At 40.8% G+C, this 15813-nt stretch overlaps 1 protein-coding gene across 1 annotated transcript; it reads left to right on the forward strand.

The window, feature by feature from the left end:
* Positions 1 to 4585: 4585 nt before the first annotated feature.
* NUDT15 (nudix hydrolase 15) lies at positions 4586 to 13595 on the forward strand. The gene is made up of 3 exons (XM_061171038.1): positions 4586 to 4762; positions 9538 to 9734; positions 13343 to 13595. Exons 1-3 carry the CDS (start codon positions 4605 to 4607, stop codon positions 13501 to 13503), a joined length of 516 nt encoding a protein of 171 aa, XP_061027021.1. The 5' UTR covers positions 4586 to 4604; the 3' UTR covers positions 13504 to 13595.
* The last annotated feature ends 2218 nt before the right edge of the window (positions 13596 to 15813 follow it).

Raw genomic sequence — 15813 nt, forward strand, 5'->3', positions numbered from 1 at the left:
GTACCATTTTGCATTCTTACCGACAATGTATGAGAGTTCTAACTAGTCTGTATCCACAGCAGTACTTAGTAATACCAGTTTTTCTGTTGGTTTTTTTTTTTTAATCTTATTCATTGTAATAGATGTGTACCGGTACCTCAGTGTAGTTTAAGTTTTTAATGACTCGAGTATCTTTTCACGTGCTTATTTGCCACCCATATTTCTTTTTGGTGAAATATATTTTCAATTCTTTTCCCTATCTACTTATTAACTTGTTTGCTTTATTGTTGGGTTTTGAGGATTCCTTACATATTCTAGATCCAAGTCCTTTAGCAGAAATATGCTTTGCAAATATTTTCTCTCATGCCTGTGGTTTGTCTTTTCATTTTCTTAAATATTTTGTCTTAGCAGCTCAGCAGCTATAATAAAATGCTGTAGACTGGGTGGTTTAAACAACAGACAGTTATTTCTCACAGCTCTGGAGGCTGAGATGTCCAAGATCAAGATGCCAGCAGATTCAGTACCTGGTGAGAGCTCTCTTTCTGGCTTGCAGACTGCCACCTTCTGGCTGTTTCCGCACATGGTGGGGAGAGAGAGATCAAGCTCTCTGGTCTCTTCTTATAAAGTCACTAATCCCATCATGAGGATCCCACCTTCATGATCTCATCTAAATCTAATTACCTCCTAAAGGCTCCATAATCAGATATATTGGGGGGTAGGCCTTCAACGTATAAGTCTGTGGGGAGATACAATTCAGTCCATAGCAGTGTCTCTCAGAGAGAGTAAATTTTAAATTTTGAGGAAGTCCAACTTAACAATTTTTCTTTTATGGATCATGCCTTTGGTGTCATATCTAAGAAGTTTATGCCTAACCCAAAATCACAAAGCTTTTCTATTACATTTTCTTCTAGAAAATTTATACTTTCAGCTGTTTTTATGTAGGTCTACAATCCATTTTAATTGTTATACATGGTGCCAGGTATAGATCAAGGCTTTTTTTTTTTTTTTAACATTCGTATGTCACATTGTTCTAGCGCCATTTGTTAAAAAAAGACTATCTTTTCTCTTGAATTTCCTTTGAAAATTTTTCAAAAATCAATTACCCAAAAATCCATAGGTCTATTTCTGGTTTCTCTCTTCTTTTCCATTGATTTATGTGTCTATGCTTTTACCCGTACTATGCTCTCCTGATTAGTGTGGCTTTATCCTAAGTCTGAAATCAGGTGGTATGAATCCTCCAAAATTTTTTAATTGTTTTGATTTTTCTAGCCCTTTGTATTTCCATACAAATTTTAGAATCAGCCTGTCAGTTTCTACTGGAAAAAAAAAAGCCTTCTGGCATTATGGTTAGGATTTCATTGAGTTTATGCAAATCAATTTGAAGAAAATTGATAGCTTAACAATATGGAGTCTTCTGATTCATGATCACAGTATTTCTCCCCATTTCTTTAAATCTTCTTTAATTTCCCTCAGTAAGGTTTAATAGTTTTCGGTGTACAGGTCTTGAACCTCTTTTGCTAAATTTACCCTTTAGTATTTTATTTAAAAAAATTTTTTAAACATTTATTGTTCATCGTGGTCCGAGCACAGGTTGGAAATGAATTTCCAGACACAAGGCAGAATGTAAGGAAGATATGGTCCGAGCACAGGTTGGAAAAGAACTTCCAGACACAAGGCAGAATATAAGGAAAATATAGTTTATTCAAGAGAAGAGTTGCTGCAAGAACAGCAGGCCGACTTCCTGGTAGCCAGGGAAAGTCGACCATGAGCATGGGTTTCTGGTCTGTTTTTTTTTTTTTTTAGATTTTTGATAAGACTTTTCTTTTTATTTATTTATTTATTTAATTTTTGGCTGTGTTGGGTCTTCGTTTCTGTGCGAGGGCTTTCTCTAGCTGCGGCAAGCGGGGGCCACCCTTCATCGCAGTGCGCGGGCCTCTTCACTATCGCGGCCTCTCTTGTTGCGGAGCACAGGCTCCAGACGCGCAGTCTCAGTAGTTGTGGCTCACGGGCCTAGCTGCTCCATGGCATGTGGGATCTTCCCAGACCAGGGTTCGAACCCGTGTCTCCTGCATCAGCAGGCAGATTCTCAACCACTGCGCCACCAGGGAAGCCATCTGGTCTGTTTTTATAGCCAGGGAACCTGTAAGTCATCTGCTGACTGGGCAGAGTATGTATACTTTCAGTGTGGGGAGCGGGAGAAGAACGGGGCAAATATCTTTCCTTATATGGGATGGGAAAGGGACAGGGCATGCTGCCTGGGAGGGCTCTAGAACATTGCAATGGTCACATTCTGACAGTGATAGGAGTCCTGTAACTCTTTGTTCTGGCAATATTGGCCCTTTGAGTTTATCTTGTTCTTTGTCCTTGGAGCACACCACATTGCTGTCTAGTACATGCTGTTTAGTAGCATGTCCATTTATTTTATTTACTTCTTGGCCACACCATACAGCATGTGGGATCTTAGTTCCCCGATCAGGGATCGAACCTGCGCCCCCTGCATTGGAAGCACAGAGTCTTAACCACTGGGCCACCATGAAGCCCCTAGTATTTTATATTTTCCATTTTTCATGGTAATTTTAGAATTTTCTGATTATTCATTGCTAGTGTATAGAAATATAATTGGTTTTGTATATTGACCTTGAATCCTATGAACTTGCTAAACTCACTTATTCTGGTAGCTTTTTTTGTGGATTCCTTAGGATTATCTGTGAATAAGGTCAGCTACTTCTTTTCCAGTTTAACTATCCTTTAGTGATTTTTCTTGATTTTCTAGTTTTAACTAGAACCTCCAGCAATATGATGACTAAAAGTGCTGAGAGTGGCTATCCTTGCTTCTCTCAAATCTTAGTCATTCACTGTTGTATTAGTTTGCTGGGGCCGCCATAACAGAGTACCACAGACTGGGTGGCCTAAACAACAGAAATGTATTTTCTCAAACTCTAGAGTCTAGAATTCTAAGATCAAGGTGTCAGTGGGGTTGGCTTTTTCTGAGGCCTCACTCATTGTCTTGCAGATGGCTGTCTTCTTCCTGTTTTCACATGGTCTTCTGTCTGTATATGTGTCTGTCTTAATCTCCTCTTCTTTAAGGACACCCGTCATATTGGATTAGGATTAATCCTAATGACCTCATTTTAACTTAATTACCTCTTTAAGGATCCTGTCTACAAATACATTTATATTCTGAGGTATTGAGGGTTAGGATTTCAAAATGTGAATTTTGGGGGGACATGATTCAGCCCTAACAATCATTAAATATGATGTTAGCTGTAGGTCTTTGTAGATACCTTACCTAAGGTTGTTAAAATTCCCTTTTATTTCTAGTTTGCTTTTTTTTAAATCTTGAATGAGTACTGAATTTTATCAAATTCTTTTCTGCATCTATTAAAATGATAATATGTGTTTCCTTTCTCCCTCTTTTAGTATGGTGAATTACATAGATTGAGTTTTCAAATTTCAAGCCAGACTTGTATTTCTGGGAATAACCCCATTCAGTCGTGATGTATTATCCTTTTCATATGTTGCCAATTTTTATTTGGGAAAATATCATGAAGTATTTTTGTGGTGCACACCACATTGAAGGCTGTTGAGTTTCTGGGTGGAAGGAGAAATGCTATAAAAATGTTTAATCAGTCTTCATTTACCGTAACATGCAGAATAAGCATATTACTTAAAAATATATAAGCAAATATCATAAATAACAGTTCAAAGAGTTAAATACAGGGACTTCCCTGGCGGTCCAGTGGTTAAGACTCTGCACTCCCAATGCAGGGGCACAGGTTTGATCCCTGGTCCGGGAACTAAGACCAGGCATGCAGGGACCAAAAACACCCCCAAACAAAAAGTTAAAAGTGAATGGAAGCATGACTAGAAAGTAAGGTTGTTCTTCTTACAGTTTCTGTACCATTTGACTTTTAAAAATTATGTGCACATTATTTTAGAAGTAAAACTTAATTTACGTTAATTTTTTTAGAAAGTCTCCAACCAGAAACCAGTCATTTGTTCTTAGTTTGTTTTCATTACAACTCTGATTCAGTTGGGATTTTTTTGTTGGTGCATGGCATGCAAACAACTGGAACAGGGTCTATTTTTCCTCCTAAATAGGTAACTAATTCGTCCCAGCATAACTGATTAGTGCTTTTCTTCCCATGATTTGTTAATACTCAGTTATTCATACCAGGATGTTTCTATACTATTTGTCCTTGCTCCGGTACCACACTGATTTGAGCTACAGTGAAATGAGTTTACTATGGTGAAGCTCATTTATTTAAAAAAAAAAAAAAAAAAAAAGATGTGCAAAGACACAGAGGTTTATAAAAGTAGGTGGCTAGTTAAGTGCATGGAGAAATCTTAGAGTAGATAAATAATGAATGTTGAAAGCGCAACAGTAAACAGCATTAGTTAAAGCCAAACTCTGACCACACAGTCTCTCGGGAGAAAACAACCTTCACAAGTTTGGACCCGTAGATGAGGGAGAGACACCACGCACAAAAGAAAAGCAGCGGAGGCCCGGGGGATCCCACAGCGATTTGCGGTCCCTCACCTGCTCAGGGAGATTGGCGGCGGCCCCGGGGGCGGGGCAAAGCGAACGTCACTTCCGGCCGCGGCCCGCGAGGTCCTCTCGCGCTATGACGGCCAGTGCGGAGACGCGGGGACGACGCCCAGGAGTCGGGGTAGGAGTAGTGGTGACCAGCTGCAGGCATCCTCGCTGCGTCCTCCTGGGGAGGAGGAAAGGGTCATTTGGAGCCGGCAATTTCCAACTTCCCGGGGGCCACTTGGAGTTCGGGTAAGCAGCCGCCTGGCGGACGGGGAAAGCGGGACGTGCACAGGAAGGACGACCTCACTCCCTGCGTGCGTCCGTGCGGGCGCGCCGACGCTGCGTCGTTTCTCGCGCGTTCCTCTTTTCTCCTCTCGGGCCGGGAGGGGGCACTGCGCTGGGTATGGCTGAAGGAGAGATTGCCTCGTTCCCGTGTGAGCTGCGCCTGCGCCATCAGCTTCTCGCGAGACCTGACGCGTCTGGGAGTTGGCTGGTGAGTTGTGTTTTTCTTACTGCTCGCACTTGAGAGACCGGAAGTTGGTGTTTATAGGCCGCGATCAATGTAGTTCTGTCAGTTAAGGCTTTTGCACGGTTTGCTGGTGATTTAAACGCACATGGATATATTCCGTGTTTCCTGCTCCCGTAAGTTTAGTTGCGCTCTAACCAAGCGAATGGGCGAAACTGTGGGCCTCAGTTTCTCTCTCTTTAAAGTGGGGAAGTTAGATGATGTACTCCTTAAGTTCCCTCTCTGCTTTGGCATATTGTGATTTGATGATGTGTCAGACCGACAAAGAAAGTTAGTTCTACACAAGGGTGAAAAAAGGCTGAGATTGTGCTAGAAGGTGGATTCACCCAGGCTCTTGGACTCTTTAATCAATAGAAATTGATAAGATGCCAGATGAGGAATTTAGGCGAAGCTTTATTGGGGCTTGTGCTATAGCAAGAGGGAGCGAGAACAAGACACAGGTGCCCTTGCTCGGCTCCCCTGGAGGGGACGTGGTGGTGGGCTGGTTCCTTAAATGGGGTGAGAATAGGGATGGATCTGCGGGTTGTGCAGGAGGCGCAGCTTAGGTGGCCCGCCTAACCCCTTGGTGGTGCTGTGTGTGGGAATCGTGCGTGGTACCCTGCTTTGCTCTCAGCAGCTCCGAAATGGCAGTTGGTTTGTGGACTTCTTATAGCTTGTTTATAAAAATTGCCCCAACTGCGCATGCGTGCAGTTATTTTTTTAGTCTCTACCGTTGTCCAGGTGCAAGCGCTCTGGTAAATGATCTATCTCAAAGAATAAAGCGTTCAAGACACAGAGGTTGTTTTTCCTTTTGTATAGAAAGTTTCAAACATACATAGAAATAGAATAGTCAGTGAATCCTCATGTACCCATTACTCAGTTTGTTCTTGTTTCATCTTTACTGCTCCTCCCTCCCCGCAAACAGACACACACACCCCTTGTTTTCTAAACTATTTTAAAGGAAAGCAGGCATCTTATTATACCACCCCTAAATAATTCAGTATGTATCTGTAATAGGCTTTTAAGAAAAAGTAACCACAATACCATTTTCAAACCTTAAAATATTTTATAGCATCTGTTACCCAGTCTTTACCATTTTCTGCAGTTGTCTTGAAAATGTCTTTTTACTCTTTTGTACCAATGCAGATTAAAGGAAGAGCACATGTCACATGTGATTGATACATTTTTTTTTAAGTCTCTTAATCTAGCATTACCTGCCCTCCCCTTTTTCCTATGCCATGTTGAATATGGGTCATTTGAATTTCTCACATTATGACTATATTCTACTAATTCACCTATTTCTTATAAAGTGGTTGTTAGAAGTAGAGACTTGATCCTAGTGCCTTTTAATCAGACTTAGATCTTTATAGAATATGGAATTCTTATCTTCTAGCACAGGGAATTGTTTAAGTGGTCTTCAGAATTTTTAAAAGCATCAATAAGTTTCTCGTTTTTAGATAATTAAGATAAGCTATCACTTCATAAATAATAAAATACCTAGATTAAGAATCAACTTGCCCAGACAAGCACACCATATTGTACTTTGTCAGTTTGGGGGGCGGGGGAGCATTAGCCAAAGTTAGATCACAAATTAAGCCCTATTTAGAATGTGTAATTACTAGAGTAGTGGTTCGAGATATCTGTCTTAACAGTAACACAAGACAGTACTGGAGTCTTGACTCATATTGAATGATAATGGCCAAAATTGAACTTTAATGACCTTTTTACTAAGTGCTAGGTGTTATGCTAAGCTCTTCACATGTGTGCTTTCACTTATCTTTGTGTAACTGGTAAACTGAGTGGGCTAAATCGATGGGAAACAAACAGGAAGGAAGTGGCTTTATTTTCTCTTTTCATTGTCTTCAAACATGATTTGTCTTTCCCTTCTCTGCTTCTCCATGACGTTTTCTGCAAATTCAGTTGTTTTCCTCTTATTACCAACCTGGGTTCTTGAACTCTTTAATCAATAGAAATTGATAAGACGTCAGACAAAGGAATTCAGGCAGGACTTGGGACTCATGCTACAGCATGAGAGAGAACAAGTAACAGGTGCCCTTGCTCGCTCTCTGAGGCGGGCGAGCTGGTCCCTTAAACGGGGTGAGGGTGGGAGTGGATAGGTGGTGTGGGCTGGAGGGGTGGCTTAGGTGATCTCTCCACCCCCTTGGTGGTGCCGGGTGCCTGTGTCGTGTGTGGTACCCTGGTTTTGCTCCTGGCGCCTCAAAAGTGGCAGTTGGGTTTTGGCCTTTTTGTATCTTTGTTCATAATTTGCCCCAACTGTACATGGGTGCAGTTATTTTTTGTCATCTCTTATAGTTTCTTTATATTCTGTTGTTCAAGGAAAGGAGATGTTAGTCCAGGTGCAAGCACTGCAGTAAAGGGTCTCAGTCCCAGCCTGTCTCACTTTCACTTGATTATAAAAGTAAATCATATTTTGGTTATTATGATCCTCTTCCAGGCATTTAGCTTTCCTTTGTAGTGGGGAAAGGAGGTGTGGGCCATTGTTTTGCTTTCTCTACCTTCTCCTCTTCTCACTGTTTCTGGTTTCTTTTTCTGATGTGTTGAGGAAGGAAGGGAGGGGGCAAATCTTTTGCCTGAGTGGTGCCGCTGTGATCTATGTTATGTGCCCTCTGGGTGCAGTGTTCCAAGGCGTGCTCTCTTTCTTTCTTTTTTTTTTTTAATTTATTTATTTATTTTTGGCCGCGTTGGGTCTTTGTTGTTGCGCACGGGTTTTCTCTAGTTGCGGCGAGCGGGGCCTACTCTTCGTTGTGGTGCGCGGGCTTCAGTAGTTGTGGCACGCGGGCTCAGTAGTTGTGGCACGCGGGCTCAGTAGTTGTGGCTCGCGGGCTCTAGAGCACAGGTTCAGTAGTTGTGGCGCACGGGCTTAGTTGCTCTGAGGCATGTGGGATCTTCCCGGAGCAGGGATCCAACCCATGTCCCCTGCATTGGCAGGCGGATTCTTAACCACTGTGCCACCAGGGAAGTCTGCGTGCTCTCTTTCTTAGGGTGTGTTTATTGGTTGGTTGGAAGTCCTACAAGGATTTCTACACTGCACAGTTTCCTGACATAGGTGACTGACTTTTTGTGACGCTGGCCACCAGCTCCTGCTGTTAGCACACCACGCTACATTTTCTGTCTGATGGGGCCCCCAGCAGTCTCTTGTAGCATCTGCTTGGCCCAAAGGAAACACACGTCGGGAAGGATGCTTTCACTGCTGCCCATTTTCTCTGCTCAGCCATCGTGGGCTGCTTTAGCCACTCTCCTGCCTTCCAAATTCCTAAAGTGGGAATGAGCATCACCTTGTGTATTCACGTGCATCCCTAAACACCACGGGACACATCTCAGACTGAACCCAAGAGCTCTTTCCCTCCTACACCTCTGCTCTGAAGCACTGGGGTAGACCTATGAGGTTCCACAGTTTAACTGGGGAGTAACATACCAGTACCTCCTTCTTGAGAGTCTCACCCAGTCTCTGTGACTAATTCTCTTGGAAGGCCTCTCACTTGGTTTCGAGGCAGAGCTGGCCCCTCATCAGGAGGAAGAGGAACGTTCCTGCAGGCTGAAAACGCACAACTCTCCTCCCTCCCAAAGATCTGTCTTCTTATGTAGACAGGGTAGAGTGACGGTAGTTTAGATAATTAGAGATACAAAAATATTCAAGGTAGAAAAGATAGAGAAACAGTATTCTTTTTTGCTGAATATCACACTAAAGTGCTTCATAAATATTTGGAAATTTAATCTGAAGTGCATATGAAATGACTTTTAGAAAAACTGAATCACACTAATGATTTCTTTTAATAATATTTGTTTTCATTCAATACTCATATTTTATCTGATTGTATAAAATTTCATTTGGAACAATTTCTAAAGGGGTATATTATATAGTTTTAATCTTGTCTCATGTATGAAAACTGCAATGAAATGTTTTAATTTATATACAGGTTTTTGTAACTTTTGGAATATCAGCATTTTTGTCAGTATCTAGTTATCATGGATCATACGTTGAAGGTGAACTAATCACATCAGTGTATTTTAATATTTCATGAATGCCTGTTGCCTATTGCCCTCAATTTTGAGCCTTCTGAGCCTTCAGAAAAGACAGTGTCCACTTCTTGATACACTTAAAACAACCCCATGAGAAAGTAGCATTATCTTCTTACTTGTCTAAGGTGGAAAATAATGGACTTTGAACTCAAACCCAGGTCTAGCTGACTCCAAAGCTGTGCTCTTAACTGATATATTAAACCACCTCCTGGTTTGCCTGCTGCTTCCAGGCACATGAACTAGTGCTGAATTGGCTAAATGTTCATTTTTTTGTTCAATATGAAGTCCTTTTGGTCTTCAGATACTTGATACAGGATAAACAGAGTGTCAAAGGAGGGTTGTTGATTTATTGTTGTAAAGCGTGAACCAATTACAGCTCTTTTTGCTTTACGCTAGGAATTTCTAGCCAGGAATTTCATGGCAAAAAAAAAAAATGCATAAATAGAATTGAATACGGTGGTGTGTTTCTGTTTTTCAGTGAAAGCTGGGAAGAATGTGCTCAAAGGGAAACCTGGGAAGAAGCAGCTCTTCACCTGAAAAATGTTCGCTTTGCCTCGGTTGTGAATTCTTTCGTTGAGGAAGAGAATTACCATTATGTCACTATTTTAATGAAAGGAGAGGTGGACGGGACTCATGACTCAGAACCAAAGAATGTAGAGCCTGAGAAAAATGAAAGTAAGAGAATTATAAATAATGCATTTTCTATGAGAGCATATGGTCTGAAGGAAGATTACATTATGTTGCCATAGGAAGAGAATTAGATTAGAATATAATTATACTTCAGTTAGACTGTAAATATACTTAAATCCTGGATACGTAAGGACAGAACAGGAAAGAGAACTGGGCCTAGAGCCAGACTACTTGGTTCGCATCCTGGTTCTTCTACTTAGAGGTTTGTAACCTTGGGCAAGTTATTTAGGTCTCTGGGCCTCTTTTCTCACTTGTGACAATAGTACCTACTTCAGATGCATTGTTGTAAGGATAAAATGAGTTAATACATACAACGGGCCTGGCCTAGTGAACACAGTAAGTACTCAGTAAATGTTAGTTTTATTGTTAGTGTTTAATTTTGTTTCACACTGTGATTTTTAAGCAAAACATTTAACGTGCCTTCCTCAGTTTTCTCACCTGTGCGAGAGAGGTAAAACTTTCTTTTATAGAGAATGCTTAACCTGACAAAACACTTAGCTGTTACCTTCTGTGTTGAATTGAGTGCTCTGAAAGCTTTAATGACAATAACTGATATTCTGTTATTTACTGTGTACTAAGCATTGTTCTTAGAGCTTTGCATGTATCATCTCTCTTCAGATTTCATAAAACTGCATGATAAAAGGAACTAAAGAGTAAAATATCAAACTTATTCAATATATTATTTGCCATAGGAAACCTTATCCAAGTGGTCTCGTGTAGGATCACTCCTCTAAACGTTTAATTTCTCCTCTAATAGAGAAAATCTTTTCATTCACAAATACGTGCTGAGTACTGTGTGCCAGACATTGTTCTAAGCACTAAAGAAAAAGTGGTGTTTAAAACAAAGTCCCTGCCCTCCTGGACTTTACATTTTATCTGGGGGGAAAGGCAACAAATTAGCAGATATTCTATGATAGTAACGATAGGAGTAAGAATAAAAGTAAAGCTGTGTGTAAAGATGGTGACGCGTGGGTGTTGTGTCAGGTGGGGTGGTCAGGGAGGGCTTCTGAGAAGGGGGCATGTGTGCGGAGCCTGAAGGAAGTGACATTACTAGAATGAATAAATCATGTCTGAAGTGTTTTACAGACTGACTTGATTGAATGAACAGAAGGGCATGTTCTACCCGAAGGCCCGTTGAGTCATATAAGATTTTTTATAAAATAGGTAACTACTTGGAATCCTTTAAAATGAGCTTGCAAAGTCTGAACTGTTTTTACTCACAACACTTCTGATAGCAAATGTGTAGACTTTTTTCCTCACACTAAATAATTCTCCAACTCTCCAGACATCAGTTGGGTGTCCTATAATTCAGTTCAATTCTTACACTGTCTACTTGGATCCGAAAAGTTAAAGAGCTCAGTCCCATGAGACTGCCCCCATTTCCAATGCCAATCTCACGTCCAGGCCTCCTGTACTTTTGACTGCCTGGCTATAAATCGAGGCTCCCACAACCCCCTCTTCGATAATTTGCTAGTATGTCCCACAGAATTAAGGAAAACACTCTCCTTACATTAGCAGTTTGTTTTAAAGGATACAGCTCAGGAACAGCCAAATGAAAGAGGTAGGGCCAGGTCTGGGGAGGGGGCACGGGACTTTCATGCCCTCTCTGGACGTGCCACCCTCCCAGCACCTCGATGTGTTCAACTCGGAAGCTCTCTGAACCCAGTTGTGTAGAGTTTTTATGGAGGTTCCTATGTAATGGGATTATTATTACTGTGATTGGTTAAATCAATGTCCATTGGCTATTAACTCAGTCTCCAGCCCCTCTCTCCACCCCTAAGGTGGAGCGTGGGGTGAGAGGTGGGCTGAAAGTTCCAACCCTGTGGTCACGCCTGGGCCTTTCTGGTCACCAGCCCCCATCCTGAAACTCCCTAGGGGTCCCAAGCCACTAGCCATCTCATTAGCATAAACTCAGCATTGGTTGAAAGGAGCTTATTATGGAAAACAAAAGATGCTCCTCTGATCCCTATCACTCAGGAAATTACAAAGATTTTAGGAACCCTGCCAGGAAACAGGGATGAAGACCAAATACCTATTTCTTATGTCACGATGTCACACAAAGAAACACACAGAAAGTATCCAAAGGCCTTCAGCTGGCCTAGGGTACAATTAAAATTATTCATGCCTTAAGTGGGAGGCAGGATTGTACCAGGTTCACTGGGGGAGCTGATAACCTGGCCAAGGTGCAGGCACTCGGGGGTCTTTGTTTTATTTATAATATAAGCATGCAGTCTCTGCCCTATGTTCATCAGGTCCCGGATCTGGATTGCCTGCTTCAGTTTCCTCCAGCCATCTGTTTATACTTAGAAGGATTATCTAGATGCTTCATTTTCTAGGGGGCCCCTAGGATAAACTTTACTTCAGCTCTCTTGAGACTCAGTTAATTGAGCATCTTGCAACACATTGTGTCTCCCTCCCCCTCCTCCTCTCCCTCCCCCTCCCTCCCCCTCCCTCCCCCTCCCTCCCCCCTCCCTCCCCCTCCCTCCCCCTCCCTCCCTCTCCCTCCCTCCCTCTCCCTCTCCCTCCCTCTCCCTCCCTCTCCCTCCCTCCCTCTCCCTCTCCCTCCCTCCCTCTCCCTCTCCCTCTCCCTCTCTCTCTCTCTCTCTCTCTCTCTCTTTCTCTCTCTCTCTCTCTGTGTCTCTCTCTCTGTCTCTCTCTTACTGTGTGGTCACAGGTGCTGATCAGCCCTTCCACAGCTTGTTCCAATTTCATGGATTCTTTGTCCCCTGCCTTGCCGGAGTGAAATTACATACCTGTATTTTATAGGCAGAGAAATACTGAAGGGAAGAAACAGTACTTACAAATAGATTTATGCATGTAATCATAAACTAATTTAGAACATGGAGTTCTAATAATCATTATATTTCTGTGTTATTAATATCATAATATTTAAACATTCACCTGTCACGGGCATCTGTGCTTTCATGTTATTTACATTTAAATCATCAGAGAAAACACCATCCCGTAGAATATTTTTCTAGGATTTCATGTACTTTACAATTAATAGACACTGTTAAATCTTTCACATTTCAGTGGATTTTTAAGAAGACAACTCCTTACATTCTTGTCTTTCTATCTAAAATATACCACAGCACGGAGAATACTTTTTATTCTCTGTACAGCTTCCATTACTTTTTTAAGAAATGGAAGATAGCTTAGAAATTTTGTAATCTACCTTATTTTGTAGGTGAGGAAACTGGCTTATTTTAATGTAGTTTAACCTGTAGTATCAATGCAATATATAAAATTCTGTGAGTCTTGTTTAACCAGATATTTAAATGAAAATTGTATGGTATTAAATCTGGGTTTTACCACAATATGGCCTTTGTAAACTTGGCTTCATATTCAAATAACAGCATGTTTTAAATGATCATCATTCTCTTCTTAAGATCTTCATTCTAAATGCAAATTATGTTTGTATAGCCAAGCTAATGCATAGCATCACTAGTGCAATCACTATTGCACTTCATTTTATTAGTAGCAAATCATTTTTAAATTTAATTAATTTTTCTTAGTATAGGTTAACTTGCCAAAATAAATATCCTTTGTTTCCTTTCATCTAAAGAAATTGCTTTGATACCTTTCTTTTCTAGGTTGGGAGTGGGTTCCTTGGGAAGAATTTCCTCCCCTGGACCAGCTTTTCTGGGCACTACGTTGTTTAAAGGAACAAGGCTACGATCCATTTAAAGAAGATCTGGATCATCTGGTAGGATACAAAGGAAATCACCTAGAGGTGAACAAGGAGACTCCCTGATTTTCTTTTTTTAATGGGTTAGCCAAAAAAAAAAAAGTTCGTCCAGTTTTCCCATAAGATGGCTGTAGTAGTGCTTAGTTGTGTTTAACTTCATTCGAAACAGTTTTGTTGGATTGTATTGTGACAGCTGTCATATCAACGTGTATTTAAAAAAACACTTATCAAAATTGGTGAATTTTTGTGTAGCCATTTTAATATAGAAGATGGAAGAAAAAAAGCAACATCTTCGCCATATTATGCTTGATTATTTCAAGAAAGGTAAAAATGCAACTGAAACGCAAAAAAAGATTTGCGCAGTGTACGGAGAAGGCGCTGTGACTGAGCGAACATGTCAAAAGTGGTTTGCGAAGTTTCGTGCTGGAGATTTCTCGCTGGACGATGCTCCACGGTCAGGTAGACCAGTTGAAGTTGATAGCGATCAAATCGAGACATTAATTGAGAGCAATCGACGTTATACCACTCGGGAGATAGCTGATATACTCAAAATATCCAAATCAAGCGTTGAAAATCATTTGCACCAGCTTGGTTATATGAATCGCTTTGACGTTTGGGTTCCACATAAGTTAAGCGAAAAAAACCTTCTTGACCGTATTTCTGCATGCGATTCTCTACTGAAACGTAATGAAAACGTTCCATTTTTAAAACAAATTGTGATGGGCAATGAAAAATGGATACTGTACAATAATGTGGAACGGAAGAGATCGTGGGGCAAGCGAAATGAACCACCACCAAGCACACCAAAGGCCAGTCTTCATCCAAAGAAAGTGATGTTGTGTATATGGTGGGATTGGAAGGGAGTCCTCTATTATGAGCTCCTTCCAGAAAACCAAACGATTAATTCCAACAAGTACTGCTCCCAGTTAGATCAACTGAAAGCAGCACTTGACGAAAAGCGTCCAGAATTAGTCAACAGAAAACATATAATCTTCCATCAGGATACCACAAGACCGCATGTTTCTTTGATGACCAGGCAAAAACTGTCACAGCTTGGCTGGGAAGTTCTGATTCCTCCACCGTATTCACCAGACATTGCACCTTCGGATTTCCATTTATTTCGGTCTTTACAAAATTCTCTTAATGGAAGAAATTTCAATTCCCTGGAAGACTGTAAAAGGCACCTGGAACAGTTCTTTGCTCAAAAAGATAAAAAGTTTTGGGAAGATGGAATTATGAAGTTGCCTGAAAAATGGCAGAAGGTAGTGGAACAAAAGGGTGAATATGTTGTTGAATGAAGTTCTTGGTGAAAATGAAAAATGTGTCTTTTATTTTTACCCAAAAAACCAAAGGAACTTTTTGGCCAACCCGTACATAAAAGGCAAAATAAGGTCCTGTTAAAGAATGAAAAATATCTACATTTCAGAACAACTCCATTTTAGCTGAAAAGTCCCACATGATTGCCAGTCATTTATTTGGAGTCTCTTAATATACCCAATACCCTTTCAGCCCGTACTCGTGAAAAATTTTCAGGGATTGTGTCATGAATTGTATTTCAGACTCAGAAAATGTGATAAATGGTGATGTTGTGGTAATTCTGCTTTCCGTATTACTCTGTGGTTTGACTGTGCTGTTTGTCATTACCAGTGTGTGTGGAGGAGAGTGCAGAATTTGTCTTAGTGTTTCAGTTCTAATACAGAACCTAATTCAGGTGCTAACACAGTATGCCTGTTGCAGAATTTATCACATTTGTTGATTTTCCTCTTTTGTTTTATTTAAATCAAAAAAATTTTTGGTAATATATTGTGACAGTCCCTGCAACTAGAGCAAACAGGACAGGTCTTTAGGGTGTATTTCCCAGGTTTCCGATTGAGAACCTAAAGCAAGGGAAGTGAGACAAACCATCCAGGATCTGTATCCCATTATTAACAGGCCCTGTCATTTTGGATCTCAGTTGATCTCTCTGAGATTCAGCTTCCTTATGTGTAAAATGCGATTAGACTAGGGCAGTGGATCTCAAAGTGTGGCCCGGGGAAGTCCTCAAGACCCTTTCAAGGGTCCTCAGGGTTAAAGCTGTTTTTGTCATACGAAGACTTCATTTGCTTTTTTCATTCTCATTCTTTCCTGCGTGTACAGAGGAGTTTGCATGTTGTGTGATACTGTAGCTGACTGAATGCAAAGCAGATATGAGAGTCTAGCTCTCTTCTATTAAGCTAGATGTGAAAGAAATCGACAAAAATGTAAAACAGTGCCACTCTTCTCACTGGTTCTTTTGCTTTTTTTTTTTTAAGGAAAATAGCTATATTTTTTATAAAAATTATGTTAACATATAACGGTTTTGAGTTATGGGTTTTTGTTATTTGTAAATAATTAATA

This window comes from Eubalaena glacialis, chromosome 16, assembly GCF_028564815.1.
Source record: "Eubalaena glacialis isolate mEubGla1 chromosome 16, mEubGla1.1.hap2.+ XY, whole genome shotgun sequence".
Taxonomy (NCBI): Eukaryota; Metazoa; Chordata; class Mammalia; order Artiodactyla; family Balaenidae; genus Eubalaena; species Eubalaena glacialis.